General features: G+C 45.0%; 1 protein-coding gene and 1 non-coding gene across 2 annotated transcripts in view; both read right to left on the bottom strand.

Moving 5' to 3' along the window:
• Nucleotides 1-15,398, bottom strand: part of LOC103184135 (protocadherin Fat 1) — a 47,861-nt gene extending 32,463 nt beyond the window's left edge. Inside the window, 4 exon segments of the mRNA XM_042339923.1 lie at nucleotides 363-677; nucleotides 1,156-1,629; nucleotides 1,632-4,436; nucleotides 15,176-15,398. Of these exon segments, the coding sequence (XP_042195857.1) occupies nucleotides 363-677; nucleotides 1,156-1,629; nucleotides 1,632-4,398 (3,556 nt within the window). The 5' untranslated portion in view covers nucleotides 4,399-4,436; nucleotides 15,176-15,398.
• trnas-cga lies at nucleotides 8,050-8,121 on the bottom strand. Its single transcript has one exon. It is a non-coding gene; the product is annotated as a tRNA-Ser (tRNA).
• Nucleotides 15,399-16,021: the final 623 nt, after the last annotated feature.

Raw genomic sequence — 16,021 nt, 5'->3', positions numbered from 1 at the left:
TTGGTGACAGACACTGTGTTTATAAGAAATTCAAAGCTGCAATTTTGTTTCAATTAACGTTGTTACCGCTATAAATATAGTCTGCACTGTTGAATAAACTACCATCAAATGCTATATATTTAAGCCGTTTTTCCTGTATTTCCTCTTAACTAGCACGTTCCGCAGACTTCTCTCAATTACATTTGGGTGAAATTGGAATAAGAGTAGAATTTTAGAGCTATCCAACAAAAGAAAATTTATAGTCCCTGCCTTTCATATAGCGCCTGATCACGTCGTTGAGACCTCTCAAAGCGCTTCACAGAATACATTGCAAGACTTTCCCCGGTCACAGTCCATCAGTACAAACAGCAATGTGAACATACCTGTCTTGGGATCGATAGCAAAGAATCCTCTTGGGCTTTCACTGGAGATGCTGAAGGACAGATGACCTTCTGAGCTGGAATCAGGGTCGTGAGCTTCAATGCGAAGAACAGACTGACCCTTTGGGGAGTTTTCTGTGATGGACGTGTAATAAACTGGCTCTGTGGTCTGAGGAGGATTATCGTTAACATCTGTGATACTGATGAAAACCTCTGTTGAGGCGACTGTAGGGAAGAGCCCTGAATCTGTAGCGTGGACTGTCAGCCAGTAGTGAGGAACTGTTTCTCGGTCAAGAATCATTGTAGTCTGCATTACTCCTGAAGTCAAAGGAATCACATTAGATTTATTAATTAATTAATGTTGAACTTTGTTTATAATGATAATAATCCTTGCACCGATATAAACCTTACATGCCCCTGCAGACAACCACATCCAAAGTATAATAATAATAATCCTTACATTTGATATAGTGCCTTATCACGTCTTCGAAACGTCTCAAAGCTCTTCGCAGAATGTACTGTAAAGTGAATTGAGTTTATATTTTGTGGGTGAAATCAGCCAATTGCGCACAGCAGTGTCCCACAAACAGTCGTGGATTGAGTGACCAAATTATTATTATTTTTTAACGTAACAGATAACCAAATGCCTAATATAACGCTCACAAAATCCAATCCAATTACAATATACCCTGTGAGGTGCTTTGAGACGTGTTTCCATCTCTGAACACATCTTTGCATCAATCAAGGCTTTTCTGCCATTCGTTTCTTATCAGGATTGATCCTCTCGCCTTCTTACCTGTTTTTTCGTTGATGGAGAAGACTCCGAGACCAGATCCTCCCTTAATCAGATAGCGAATCTCCCCGTCCTTCCCCGGGTCGCCATCCTGAGCAGTCAGTGTGACGACTGATGTCCCCACGGGAGCGTCTTCACTGACCGATCCCTGGATCACAAAGGAAGGGAAGCGGGGGGGATGCAGATTCTCATTCACATCCAGCACTTCGATCGCCACGTAACACTTGGAGCTCAGAGACTGGGGCTTTCCGCCATCGACGGCACGAGCCGTCAGATTGTAGAGATCGCGACGCTCAAAGTCGAGCTGCTTGTTGACACGCACGGCGCCCGTCACTTTATCAACCCTGAACGTGCTGTCGCTGTTATCCATTAGGCTGTAGTTCACTTGGCCTCCGAGACCCAAATCTGGGTCGTAAGCCTCAAGCCAGACGATGACAGTTCCGACCGGTACATCTTCGGGCACTTTGGCCGTGTAGTGGACGGGACGAACCGAGGAGGATTATCGTTGACGTCCTCCAAGGCTACTATCAGATCGACAACTGAGGACAGCTGGGCGTCCTGCGCCGACTGATCTTTGGCTTCGACTTTCAGGAAATGGACCGGGCAAAGCTCCCGATCTAATTTGCCGGTGACGAGCACAGTGCCCGAGATCTCGTCGATTGCGAAGGTGTCGGTGTCGGTGAGGAGTGAGTATTTCACTCGTCCGTTCCCTCCCTCGTCCTGGTCTTCCGCCTTCGGCTGGGCTACGCTGGTGCCCAGCACTGCGTCCTCGCGCACCGTTGCCCAATAGCCATCTTGGGCAAAGACCGGCTTGTTATCGTTCGAGTCCAAAACGTGCACTTCCAGCGGCCGCCAAGAAGACTTCTGAGGCTTCCCCAAGTCGTACACCGTCACGTTCAAAGTGTAAAGTCGCGTGGTTTCGTAATCCAAGGGCAGCGCCACTTTCAGCCGTCCCGTCTCCATCTCTGCCACGAAACAGCTGTCCTCGTTGCCGCTCGAGATGACGTAGATCAACTTGCCGTTGAAGCCGGAGTCCGGGTCAGTGACGTTTATGTACAGGACGGTGGAGTTCACTGGCACGTTCTCTCTCACGCTGATGGAGGTCGGAAAGTCGGCATCAAACTGCGGAGTGTGAGCGTTGATGATGTGGGCGTAAGAGAACAAATCCTCTTCCTGGGGTTGACTGTGTGGCTTCACAGATAGCAACAAACTCTCTGCTAAGGATTTGATGGCACCGGTGTCTTCACAATACATGCTGACCATTTTGGGGCTGTCAATAACCGTGAGGTTGATGTAGATTGGTGAGGCGTAGTTCTCCCCATCTCTGGCTGTGAGTTTAAGGTTGAAGGATGTTGTCCCGTCAACAGGACTGTAAGGAAAGGGTTGCTTTAGTTCCAGTACCCCAGAGGTTGGATCCAGTCGAAAAAAATCCATCTCGTTGCCAGACAGCAGTTCGTATTTGACCTCCTTGAGCTCATCTGCATCAATGGCTGACACGGTGGTGATCGAGTCTCCAACGCCGAGACTTCTCGAGATATTCCCACGGCACTTGTTGTTCTCAAACATGGGGTTGTTGTCATTGAGATTCTCCAAGTAGATTGTGACGGGCACTTCTGAATCGTAGGCAAATGGTGAGCCCCAGTCAGAAGCCCAAACCTGCAGATGGTACACTCGCTGCATGAGCTCATAGTCTAGTTCCTTGGACGTGATGATGGTTCCTGTGAAAGGCTCAATGTTGAAGGGAATCGAGCCTGCATTGGCAATGCTGTAGGACACATGTCCATTGTCACCTTGATCTTTGTCAATCGCTTTGACCGTTAAGATGCTCGTTCCAATCGGAACATTCTCGTCGACGTTTCCCTGGTACAAGGACACTGGGAACTCTGGAGCGTGATTGTTGGCGTCCACAAGGTCGATAACGACTCTAGCCGAGATCCGCCCGAATTGAGCATCGGTCTTCACTTTCAACTCAAAGCGAGACTGCTCCAGGAGATTCAACTCACCAGCGGTGGTAATCAGACCAGTTTGAGGATTTATTCTAAATCTCCCACCGTCGTGACCGGACTCCAGATGATATCTCACGTTCGGATGTTTCGGTCGAGCCACGACTAGGACAACAGGACTGTTAGGTGGTGCGATCTCACTCAATCTGACCTCGTAAAGATCTTGTGCAAATGTTAAGGTTTTGGGCTGGTTGGCTGGTACATGAATGACTTTTACTGGTGAGTTTGCAGTTGGGTTGCTTTTAACCCTAGCTTGTAGGGACAAGTTGTAGCCAAGATTGTTACTGGCCCAATTTGTATCTTTCAATGATATTAGCTTGAACTCCTTACTACCTGGGTACGTTTGTACCACTTTGAAATAATCAGCCGGATCTCCATCGACAATGTCCACCTGATCCACTCCTTCCTTGGTCATGATGAGAGCGAGCGTGGAACTTGGACTTTCCCCGGGTGGGACCGAATGCACCGTTAAGATCTCCGGCAACTCCTGGCGTCCCTGCTCCACGTTGACGGTCAGTTTGGACGTGCTGCCCACCCCACGTCCTCCGTGAAGCTTCATCATACGATCCACTGCCAAAATCTCCAGCTTGTGCTGCCTGGCGGTGGTGAGATTCAAGCTCCCAGCCAGAGTGACCACGCCGCTGGTCGGATGGATGGCAAAGGTGTCGGTCCTGTGTTTGAAGGCGTAGTAAAACTCCCCGTTGCTGCCAATGTCCGCGTCGGTCGCGGTGACCTTGGCCACGCTGGACCTGAGCGGCGTATCCTCCCCGACGGAGGCGGTGTAGGAGACCGGAGAAAAGAGCGGGCGCAAGTCGTTCATATCGAGGACGTGCACCACCACTTTGGTCCACGCTTCGTGGCGGTTTGTCCCGTCGGAGGCCTGGACCGTCAGCAGATACTGGTCCTTGACCTCTCGGTTCAGGGACGGCATGTTGGAATTCCTGATCCTTACGCGCAAGAAGCAGAAATCACCCACTGAGTGCTCCTCGGCTTTGAATATGCTGGCACTGTCTTGCGACACAATTTGGTATTTGATATTCTCGTTCCCGGTGGGCTCCATAGTCCAGATGCCCATTTTCACCCCGCTCTCCACGTACGTCTTGGGACTGGAGTTCTCGTAGATCGTGGTGTCGTACACGTCGTGGGTGAACCGGAAGGGGGAGGTGTGCGGTTTCTCTGCGTTCACGTAAGACACGCTCACAATCGCCAGCAGCGCTACGAGTCCTAAACCTTTCGTTGCCATGGCTCATTCCTCACTGGTGTCTGTCCGTCTTTGATAATCTGCCGGTGGAAAAGCAAATGGAAAACACACGTGAATCACTTCACTCTGATCAAGTGCCCAAGTTTCCCACTTACAACCTCTAACTTTGGTTTCATTTTGAGCCCAGGTGACAGCCCGGCTTAGTGGGTAGCAAGATTGCCTCTGATTGAGAAGGTTGTGGATTCAAGGCCCGCGATTTAAACTCAACAGTTTGTTTGTGCGTATTTGCGGGCAAACAATTTGCACACAGCAAGATGTCACCTGGTGCTTGGCCCTTTTCTTTCCCCCTTTTTTTGGCCGGGGTCTGCCGATGTCTGACACAAGGGGAAACCCATCACCATGCTTAAGACTATCCAAACCAAGTTGAGAGTTCCACTCATCCCACCTAGACGTGGAAATCCCAGAGATGGAATATTGGAATGGAATCCCTCCCAGAGGGACCCTTCCTGCTTACCTAATTACGGAGAGTATTAGGTGCAGGTTGGCAAGAGCCAAGGCTTGGGGACCCCAGAGTGTGTGATGGGGGGGGGTTAACGCTTTGAGATGTCCAACCAGCTAAAGATGCAAAGCTTGCCATTGAGAGAACTGCCTGGCAAGCTTTCTCGCTGCTTTCCCAGCAACGACCACCACCCTATCCCTATCCGTGAGGGCTTTGGCTTGCAGGGTTATGAATAATGCCCACTTGAGTGTAACACCAGAGGGTTCCCAGCACTTGGGGAACCAGTGAGGATTGAATGCCTTCAGCACAGGAGGAGTTGAAAGAAAATTGGCAAGAAAGAAAGTAACATTTTTGCACAATACCCACATTTATAACTTCAGAGGCAAATACCTCAGGGTAAGTTACTGTGATTCTTTGCCTTGTCACTACATGTCAGGAATTCAATAACGCACCATTTTATGCTCCAAATCTCCACCTCGGAGGTCAGGTTTACAGATGGTAAAATGTTTACACAAGAACTGGCTCCCTGCCCAAGCTCATCAGTTGCATATTTTAACTATAATGAAACACAACGAAATAAACACCTTGAAAGTCACATTTAAAATGGCTCAGAACACGTAAACCCGCGTGTCTTTACCCTTGATGGTCAGACGCTCATTATCACTTTATGATTCTACACGTTGAAGATCGTTGCAAAGCTATAGTTGGCCCTCAAATTCTGGCCTCCAGGCTTCTTGGCTGCTGCCACCTCGCTCCAGAGGGGAGAAGAGGGGGTGGGGTAACCATCGGTGTGTTCAAAGAGGTAGGACTGTTAAATATGGAAATGCCTCGAAGCGTTTCAAATTGCTTTAAAGTGTAGCTACTGTGCACTCGTAGGCGGACAAGTTCACAAGTGAACTTCGCGTGTCTTTCACACGGCAAAATGCACAGTCGTTTCACTTTACAGTATAATCACGCGAGGCGTTGAGACACCTCGAAGACGTGATAAGGCGCTGTATCAAATGCAAGGATTATTATTGCTATTATTATAACAAGTCCGGACAGACTCGGAGTAGGATAGCAGCGTCCATATTCAAAACACCTGCCCACAACAGGCTCAAAGTTCTTATTCAGCTCAGCCTTAAAAGCACCGTCTGAAAAATTGACGACTTTTGGGAAGTTCCTCGGTCCCACTCGTTACCCGGTTTGGCTTGCACCGTTTCGGTCGCTGCGGTGGGGAAGTACTATTTGGATGATTTTTGCGTACGTGCCACTTGCCGGCCAGTGGAAATAATTTCTCCCTGTTTTGTGTTTCTACGCCCCCAAACTCTGGAACACTCTTCCTCTATCCCTCCGCCTTGCCCCTTCATTCCCCATCTTCGACCAAGCCTACAGTTACCCACCCCAGCTTGGAGTCATGCTCCGCCACTGTCAAGCGCTCTGGGACGCTACTCTTCGTGAGGGCATTGAGATGTCTCAATGCGTTTCAACTGTATGTTATGTGCGACAGTCAATTGCGTACAGCAGTGTCCAACAAACAGTCATGGATTAAGAGACCAAATTAACATATTGTTTTTTTTAATCACAGGATGCTTTTTAATGTCTGTTGGTTGACTGTCGCTGTAAAAATGTGTCGCGAAAAACCTTCCCTAATTTGAAAAAAAGCTTCCGAAACAGGTCTCCTCTCAATCTTCACCCCCTTTCGGGGGCTGTTACAAGACTCCAGACAATATGCAACTTCATCGGAACCGCTCACACAGCAATACACAACACAGCTATTGATTCTCTACTGCTGAGGTTTACTGACGAATGCATGAAGAGCGTAAAAAACGATGTGTGAACTACAGCTAAATGAGTCAAGTCAGGAATGTGTAGAGGTGTTGAAGGGATATTCGCAGGATGTGTTAACATAAGAAAAAGTAGGAAATAATGGAGACTGAGTGAATGGGAACAAGCTATTGTCTGAAGTCGATTGACTCCAGGATGTTCCTATGAAAGGAAGCTATTAAGGCACACTATAGCCATAATATTCCTCAAAACCAATTTAAGAGCAAGACAAGCCAGCACAAATAACTATTATTTTTACTGTCGTCATTCCAAAAAAAACATAACTTTAATGTTCAAACTGTTTCCTTCAGCCATCCTCCTTCTCCCCCCCCCCCACCCCTCCATGGCTCCATTGATAAATGGCTGACGTGATAGTGAGTTTAGGCATTAAGGATCAGATTGTGGAGTGAGATGCACTGCACTGTAATAGTCTTACTCTGCTCTACCATCGGTGGTCAGGCCTTCAGCTTCTCTCTCCGCCCCCATTCTCTCAAACTCAATCCTGGATTTACATTTCATTCATTTAAATCCCATTCACTGAGTCCATTAACAGATGTTCTGGCACAAAAGCAAACAAACAATTTTCAGGAACAATAACTTAGCTTAGTAATTATTGTGGAATGCAAACTTCATCGTTACAGATGCTATAAAATCGTAACTGCTCCTCCTAGGTCGCACTGCATCATGCTCCCATGTCAGTCAGTCTTTTGCTATGGGCTAAGAGGTAAATCTACTTCTTCTCTGGTCAATAAACATATAGTTTGATCAATAAACAAGGCTGTTTGTGGGACATTGCTGAGCGCAAACTGGTTGTCGTGTTCGCCCAAACAACACACAGTATATCCTGTGAAGTGATTTGACATGCCCTCTTGATGTGAAAGGCACTATATCAAACAAAAGGATTATTATTATTATGTCAGGAAGGTTCTGAGAATGGTCGTAACTATTATGTTTAACCAGATTTTTGAGGTTACAAGGAGAGCATCACTGCAGTCTCCCTTCTCATTAAACCTGGTTAGTTTGGAAGCACAGAAGTGTTAGTCAAGAGCTTTGAACCTCAGAAACCAAGTCGGACTTTATGGGGGGAAAAATTGCGGTATTCCTTAATGTGTTCCTAATCTTAATTAATACATTAACTAGTTAAGGAAATAATAATAATCCTTGCATTTGATATGGCACCTTGTCACGTCTTTGAGACGTCCTAATATACTGCAAAGCGAGTTGACTGTATACTTTGTGGGCGAAACACGGCAGCGGATTGAGTGACTATTATTATTATTATTTTTTGAAGGAATTATTACCCCCGGGAAAGTGATCCACCAATCGACTAACAACCGGGTTCCTACATACTGCAGAGGCGTGTGGAGTAAGGAAACTTGCCCAACGTTTCGCCCCGCCGGGAATCGAACCCAGGTCTCTCGCTTTCGAGGCGAGCGCTCTAACCACCGAGCTACAGGACTCCACGTATGGCTCTCTCATTTCTCCGTTTTTATTTTCCCACTGATTTTTTTTTGGCAGCCGAACACAAAACGTATCATGATTGACAAAATTGTGTCCAAACTAGAATAAGGGTTCCTCTTGAGTACACCACTCCTACGTGGAAAGTCCCTGTGCCGTTTTCTCACACTGAGTTATGTGGGAGTGAGGCAATGTTCTCTGTTCTGTGTCTTCACCGGGTTTGGAATGATATCGTTAAACGATTTTGGCAAGCATACTAACACAACAATCAACCATAAACTTCTGCAGGAAATGAAATAGTGAAATAGGGTCACTATTAGTCTAATACTTTTGTCAACAGGTTAACATCTTGTCATTAGTTCATTGTTAACTCGTGAAGCTAGAAATTGGAGAGGAATAACTGCAAATGGGGAGGGTGGGGGGGGTGTGCATATGGGCTGTTTCACTCCTGAGATCTTGGTTTGAATCTAATAGTCGCCATTCATTTCCTTTACTCTTAGTTAACAGCTCTTCCTTCACTACAGGGAACTTGTTAATACTGCAAGTAATGGGTAGGGTGGCCCAAAGCTTGCCAAAGAGCTCAATAGCGAGCTCTGCGGTTCTAGCTGATTAAAAGGTGGCTGACTCAGTTGGTAGCGCTCTCACCTCTGAGTCAGGAGGTTGTGGGACCAAACTCCATGTCAGGACCATTGATCTCACGTAGTCTAGGATAAAGGATAAAAATAATATCCAAATAATAAAATAATAGTAATAATTTTGCGCTCACTCAATCAATCCACGATTTCTGATGGGACCCTGCTGTGCGCAATTGGCTGCCGCGCTTCGCCCAATATACAGTCAATTCACTTTACAGTATATTCTGTGAAGCGCTTTGAGACGTCTCTATGATGTGATTAGGGACAGTATAAGGACATGCAAGGATTATTCTTCTTATTATGACGCTATACCAAATGCAACCATCGTTACGTATTATTCCATAAGCGCGCATTATGCTCCAGTGTAGTGCAGCATTATGAAATGAAATGAAATGAAATGAAATGCAGCATACGATTTGGGGCATTCAATTGATCCAAGTACAGTGAGAAATGGATTTAGAGCATTAAAGAGAATAAATCAGATTGCTCTGGAGAAACACGATGTGAATGCCCGTTAAGATGATGCAGCCACTTGGAGTGACTCACAGACCAACCATCTCAACCAAGGCAGGTAGGCAACTCCAACATTCACGTTCCCTAGAAATGTTATGATTCAGATCTGCTGCTAAACGGCTCAATAGGGTTCAGGATCGAGCTTGTACGGTGACTATTAATCAACTATTAGGCTTGCCCTGCATTGAAAGCAGGAGAGAGATCAAAGACGAGGGAAATTCCCCCGGTGTCGGGGTCAGCGATCGCCCAGATTAAATTGACCATTCACTTCATGGATGTTTGCGGGACTTGGCTGCGCTCAAATTCACCCACAAAGTACACACTTGCACTTTTCAGTATATCCCCTGAAGCAATCCGAGACAGGCTCCCCCTTGTGAAAGGCGCTGCATCGAATGTGAGCGCAACAGCAAACAATAATTGCCGTGTTAACCCTCGTGCTTTATCTTACCGGTGAGGTCATGGTTTTTTTTCCCATTAATTATTATCCGTCCTATATTGGTAAATATCGTCTATCTTCTCGGGTCGTGTCCCTGTTTTACCGTCAAGGCAAGTTAATTTTGAAGAGGCCGAGGATTTTTTAAAAAAAATTAAGAGATGTGTCGGCGCAGAGCTGAATACTAACAGCAGACAAAGCCACACCTTCTGTTCTCTTCGGTGCTGGAGACATGTAGGTACATGTAATCACAACCACACCGCTCGCAAAACACACAGAGCAGGTTTCTGCACTGGGAGAGGCTGAGACGAGTTAAAAAAGAAGTCTGATGGCTAATCCTAAGTTCATCAACTGAACAGTCTGATTCAAGCCACTCTTTTTCTTCAAATGAGGAAACAATTACTCTAATGACTTGTACACACAGTTCAGATCTAAAGCAGATTTTACTCTGCACAATTGTACTCAGGTGGTTTTGGGACTCCTCCTGAACCCACTCAAACAATACCCTGTTGAACAAAAGAGCGTTGGAACGATTTGTAAACATACAACTGCATAGAATCTGTAGCACTGATACAAACCATTTAGCCCACACTCAGCCCCTGACGGAGCTTATGCTCCACGTGCGACGTCCACCCTTCCTAAACCCCTCTCCTACACTCCTCGATTCCCTTCTCCCCCATTCAAGCACTTAAAATGAATCTCGTTTGGATTTATGTTTCATTAGCAAACGACTGTTTGTGGGACGCTACTGTGCGTAATTGGCTGCCGGGTTTTGTCCACAAAATGCACAGTCAATTAACTTTACAGTATATTCTGTGTAGCGCTTTGAGACGTCTCAAAGACGTGATAAGGCGCTATATCAAGTGCAAGGATCATTATTATTATTAATTAATAATAATAATTATTTAATATTTTAATAATTTATTATTATTAATTGAAATCCCATTCGCTGCATTATGCTAACAGAGGTTCAGGCACAAACGCAAACGTCCCGTAGCTCAGTGGTTAGAGCACTCGCTTTGCATGCGAGAGACCTATGTTCCAATCCCAGCAGGGTGAAACCTTGGGCAAGTTTCCTTACTCCACACAGAGCCTAATTAATAATCCCTCAAGAAAAAAATAATAAATTGGTCACTTCAAACTACATCTGTTTGTGGGACACTGCTGTGCGCAATTGGCTGCACAAAAAGTACAGTCAATTCACTTTACAGTCTATTCTGTGAAGCGCTTTGAGACGTCGAGAAGATGTGAAAAGCGTTACATCAAATGCGATTATTATTATTATTATTATTATTATTATTATAATAAGAACAACTTTCAGGAGCAATACCTTAGCTTAGTAATTATTGTGGAATACTTGCTTGTGAGACTTTTCATCGTTACAGATCCGATAAAAATGTAACTGCTTCTCCGAGGTCACTCTGTGCCACACACACCCATGTCAGTCAGTCTGTTACTGTGGGGTAAGAGCTGAATCTGCTGCCCTTGGCACGTGTATGTACCTGTGTGTATGAGTATGAACGTGTGCGCGTGTTATGGAATATTCTGCTCTTACGTCTTTGGTGAGACGTTTCGAATCGAATTAAAAGAACCTCTTTCGAACCCGTTTATCTACAGCTCTCGGCATTAAAAAGGACCTTTTTTTTCTTCTCTTCAACGAGCCCACAGCAGATCTCGGTAATTTTTCACAACTTGCTCCTTAGACTCAGAACTACCCACTCACTCTTCTCTGAATAATATCGATGTCCCTTTGGTACGTATGGTGCCCAGAACCTCACCCAGTACACGTGGGCTTGCCGATGAGCAAAGCAAGGCAATAGTAACTTGTTTCAACTTGCAATGAAATGCCTATGAGGCATCCCAGTACTTTACTAACCTGGTTGATAATAGGATCCTATCTGTGAATCATCAATTCCTTTCGCTCAACCCACCTTACGTGAAAACGCCAGTCATCGCACACATCACGTTTACATTTCTTAAAATGTATTTCATTTCCTTGTCAAGTCCCCCCCCCCTTCGCCCCCACACACCAACCACTCCCCTCCTCCCCCACACACCCCACACACCCCGTTTCACTGCTGCAGGAAATGAGTGTCCAGGTTAGAGCTATAGGAGCATCTGCTACCTCCGCTTGCTCACCGGTCAAATTATTCATGTGTGTGAGGCTTGGCAGTGAGTGCTGACAGCCTGTTGAGATATAGCTGTCGACCCAGGCGCACATTCAAACATAAAGGTAGGTCACCGACTATCAATACGAAGCAGGAACCTTGGCTGCTTTTGCCCCTCTACAGCCCAGGGATGCTGAGATTAATTTCTCTGCTGCTATCCCTATCTCTATTTAAATACAGCAAACCTCACACAAGTTGTGTCAGTCGGGACCACACATTTAATACGACTTATGCAAAGTAAGAGTTACCGCATGTCAAATTTGCCTCAGACATAAGCTCTTGAATGGCACTTGGGACAAATGTACGACTTAGGCGAATATATGATTTATTTGAAGGATTTGTTTCCTTCAAACAAAATATTTGGTCACTCATTCCATGACTGTCTGTGGTACACTGCGGTGTGCAATTGGCTGCCACATTTTGCCCGCAAAAAAAAATAGTCAATTACTATACAGAATATTCTGTGAAGCACTTTGAGACGTCTCAAAGACATGATAGGGCGCTATACCAAATGCAAGGATCGTTATTATTATTATTATTATTATTATTATATAGATTAGATATGCAAGTTTTGCTGCATTCCTAGATAGAGCTAAATATTACTGAAGTACAGATTTGCTCCATTTGCAGACAGCTCAAAATGTTGACCGAAAAGAATCACTTTGCACAGCGACATTACAGACCTGTTAAACCTGTGGTGTCGACATAGATTTTTGCAACTCCTTTATTTTTCCTTCAAAATTTGCCTTGAAACAAAATGTCATCAGTCACCCAGGCCTCCACCAAAGACCAATAGGAACTACAATATGCATCTGCCTTCCCCCTCTCATATATAACCAACAACAATTCAACAACAAATTACCTTTCAGGTCAGAAGGACGTCAAGGCGCTGAACTCACTGGTTTGTCTATTCCTCCTCCCCGGTGATGCAGATAGTGGACATTTGTATCTTTCCCTTCCGATATCCTCTTGTCTCAACTCCTACTGGAGACTTATGCTGATGTGAGGTGGCCAAAGACACTGGTGATCCAAATAGTCGCCTTCCGGGGCTGAAATCGCCTATTTCTGAGACATTGAGGAGAATTGGGCTCCTCATTTGAGTGCCAATTGTCCTGATGTGATATGGGATAGAGGATGTGAGAAGGCTATTCGAAGGTAAGGTCATCACAGCCTCATCTCATTTCTGTGAGCTGGGCTCACTGAACACAATTCATATTGGCAACATCATCACCGATTCCTCCTGAAGCCCCATAACGGCCAGCATATCAAACCGACCAGTGACCTGGGTGAGAGCATCTAACTACGGCTCAAATTCACTCCAATGATGTTGTTTAGAGGATGTTAACAACAAGTCCTGTAGCTCAGTGGTTAGAGCGCTCGCTTTGCAAGTGAGAGACCTGAGTTCAATTCCAGGCAGAGGGCGAAACCTTGGGCAAGTTTCCTTACTCCACACAGAGCCTAATAATAATCCCTCCAAAACCCAAAAACAATAATAAATTGGTCATTTTCAATCTACGGCTGTTTGTGGGACATTGCTGTGCGCAATTGGCTGCCGCGTTCGCCCACAAATATACAGTCAATTCACTTTACAGTGTGTTCTGTGAAAGCGCTTTGGGACGTCCTCCCGACGTGAAAAGCGCTATATCAAATGCAAGGATTATTATTATTATTATTATTATTAACAACTTGTACTTATAAAGTACCCTTCACACGGGTAGTGTCTCAGAGTGGAGTGGCTTGACGCTGAGCTGAAAAGAGCAGGGAGGTGACTGAATTTACGGTTGAAAAGGAAAGTATTCAGGTGTGATTTGAAGATGGGCAAAGAGGGGGCAAGATGGGGTGGTGGGGGGAGGGAGCTCTAGAGATTCGGGGCATAATGGCTGTAAGCATGGCTGCCAATGGTGGAGCAAGGGCAGGAGAAACATGCAGAAGATCTGAGCCAGTTGAGCAAAAGCGAGGAGCAGTGTGAGCAAAGCTCCCGCATAACATTAAAGATCCCGCGACACTATTTGAGAGAAGAGCAAAACGTTTTCCAGGTGTTCCGGCCAACAATCCTCTACATTAATTGATCATATATTATTGATTCACCTCTAGAACTGTAGACTAGAGAGTGACAGTTCTACGACCATTCTTATACCAAAGTTAGCGACTGTGCAGAGCAAAATCGGATGAAATCTCAAATTCCAAGTAAAATCACTCAATCTAACAACTGGGAGGATCATTCCAATCGATCAGCAACTGATGAATTAAGTTTGCCTACAATTGGTTGCCAATTAAATTCGTTCATTAATCAATACAATTGGCTGCCGTGTTTCGCCCACAAAATACAGACAATCCACTTTACAATATATTCTGCGAAGCTCTTTGAGACGTCTCAATGATGCAATAATAATCCTTGGAATTGACACAGCGCCTTATCACATCTTCCATTCGTCTCAAAGCCCTTCACAGAGTATACTGTAAAGTGAATTGACTGTACATTGCGTGGGCAAAACGTGGCAACCAATTACGCACAGCAGCGTCCCCGCAAACGGCGGTGGAATAGAGTGCCCAATTCTTTATTCTTTATTTTTTTGGAAGGAATTCTTTTTTTTGAAGGAATTACTACGCTGCGATTTTATAATATAAAATGCAAGGATCAGTATTATTTTTTACAAATACGCAGACACACTAGATTTTAGAGAAACTTTCTGAAACTAGTCAGATTTGGAGATTGTGTCAAATGGGAAGGAGTTAATATTATCAATAACGAGTTCGACTGGGTATATAAACTATCTGCCTCACTTCACTGCTGTGACCACAATGATCCATTCCCTGCAAAAGGTGGTGGGGGAGTTAATTTAAATCAAGTTTAAGTTTAATTTCATTTGTAATTCTTTTCTTTCCCATTAAATCGTGGGAACGTTCTTCTGAATCATTTGCAATTAATAAGTTTATTACCAGCTGAATTACACTGAGCTCTCACCCCCCCCCCCCCCCCCCCACCCTTTCTCTTGCTAAGTGAGCAGACAGACTCACTTAACTTTATGTAATGTAATCTTTGCTTCAAAACCCCAACCACACTCTCGACTGGATCCATAACAAATTCGTTTTAAAGCTTCTCTTTGACTGAGTGCATGGAGGAGGGAGGAGGATTAAAAGAAAAAACACAGCCCCTGCTATTGCAATCACATTTCAATGCAACTTTTAAAAGTTGTCCTGGTCCCCCCCACCCCCAACACACACACACACACACAACCAGAGAGTAAGAGACCAGGACCTGAAAACTTTGACCCAACTCAAAAAAAAAACAAGAGTAACTCCTTACCTTGATCAAACTTCGTTTCAGGGACTTTGTTGGATCTGTAATCTTCTATTTCTTTCTGGTGTCTCAGTCCCTTCAATGTGCCAGAACCACCCCCCACCTCATATCTCAGCTCTCTCCCCTTCCCAACAGCACCTCATCTCCCCCCACTCAGCCCACCACCCTCAGCACTCCATGTGAACTGAATGAGTTTTATTCCCAAGAAGTCTTGGGACTGAATGATCCCACTGCCAGACGAGCAAAGGTTGTCCTTACATGCAAAAAAAACCTGGAGCATCCTGGATCTCTGTCAGATCTGGACAGGAGCCAGTTTTACTCCAGGCAAGGCAAGCAACTCAGCTGCTAGTGTTCTCTGCAGGTAGAGAGTATTGCTTTTGGTGCAGATTTCTTGCGAGATAATACAGTAGAATCAGCAGCTTTGGGGTTTCATTGTGACCGCCTGTGCTTGTAATAATTATTATTATTGATGGTAGTATTTTTCATCCGATTGTCGGAGCAAATGATCCTATTGTAATAATCTTTACGTATAATAATAATAATAATAATAACTATTAAATGTAATGATAATAATTCTTAGATTTGATAATAATCCTTGCATTTGATATAGCCCCTTTGCAACCCTGAGCCTTGGTCCACCTGCTCTGCTGTCTTGATGGATCCAAAAGTGATGGTCCGGGTTTACTTTTCTCAATCCCATTGAAAATCTTGCACAGCATTAGACGATCCCTTCTGTGACATTTTCTTTCAAGACTGAAGAGCCTGAACTTGTCTAATTAAGTGATAGGCAATACTTCACCATATCTTTTTACCGCTAATAATTACTAATGTGTTTTGCAGTTCTCAGGCTGT

This window comes from Callorhinchus milii, unplaced genomic scaffold (genome assembly GCF_018977255.1).
Source record: "Callorhinchus milii isolate IMCB2004 unplaced genomic scaffold, IMCB_Cmil_1.0 Scaffold13, whole genome shotgun sequence".
NCBI classification, from domain to species: domain Eukaryota; kingdom Metazoa; phylum Chordata; class Chondrichthyes; order Chimaeriformes; family Callorhinchidae; genus Callorhinchus; species Callorhinchus milii.
Note: the sequence above shows the minus strand (reverse complement) of the source record. Positions and strands in the feature narration are given on the sequence as shown.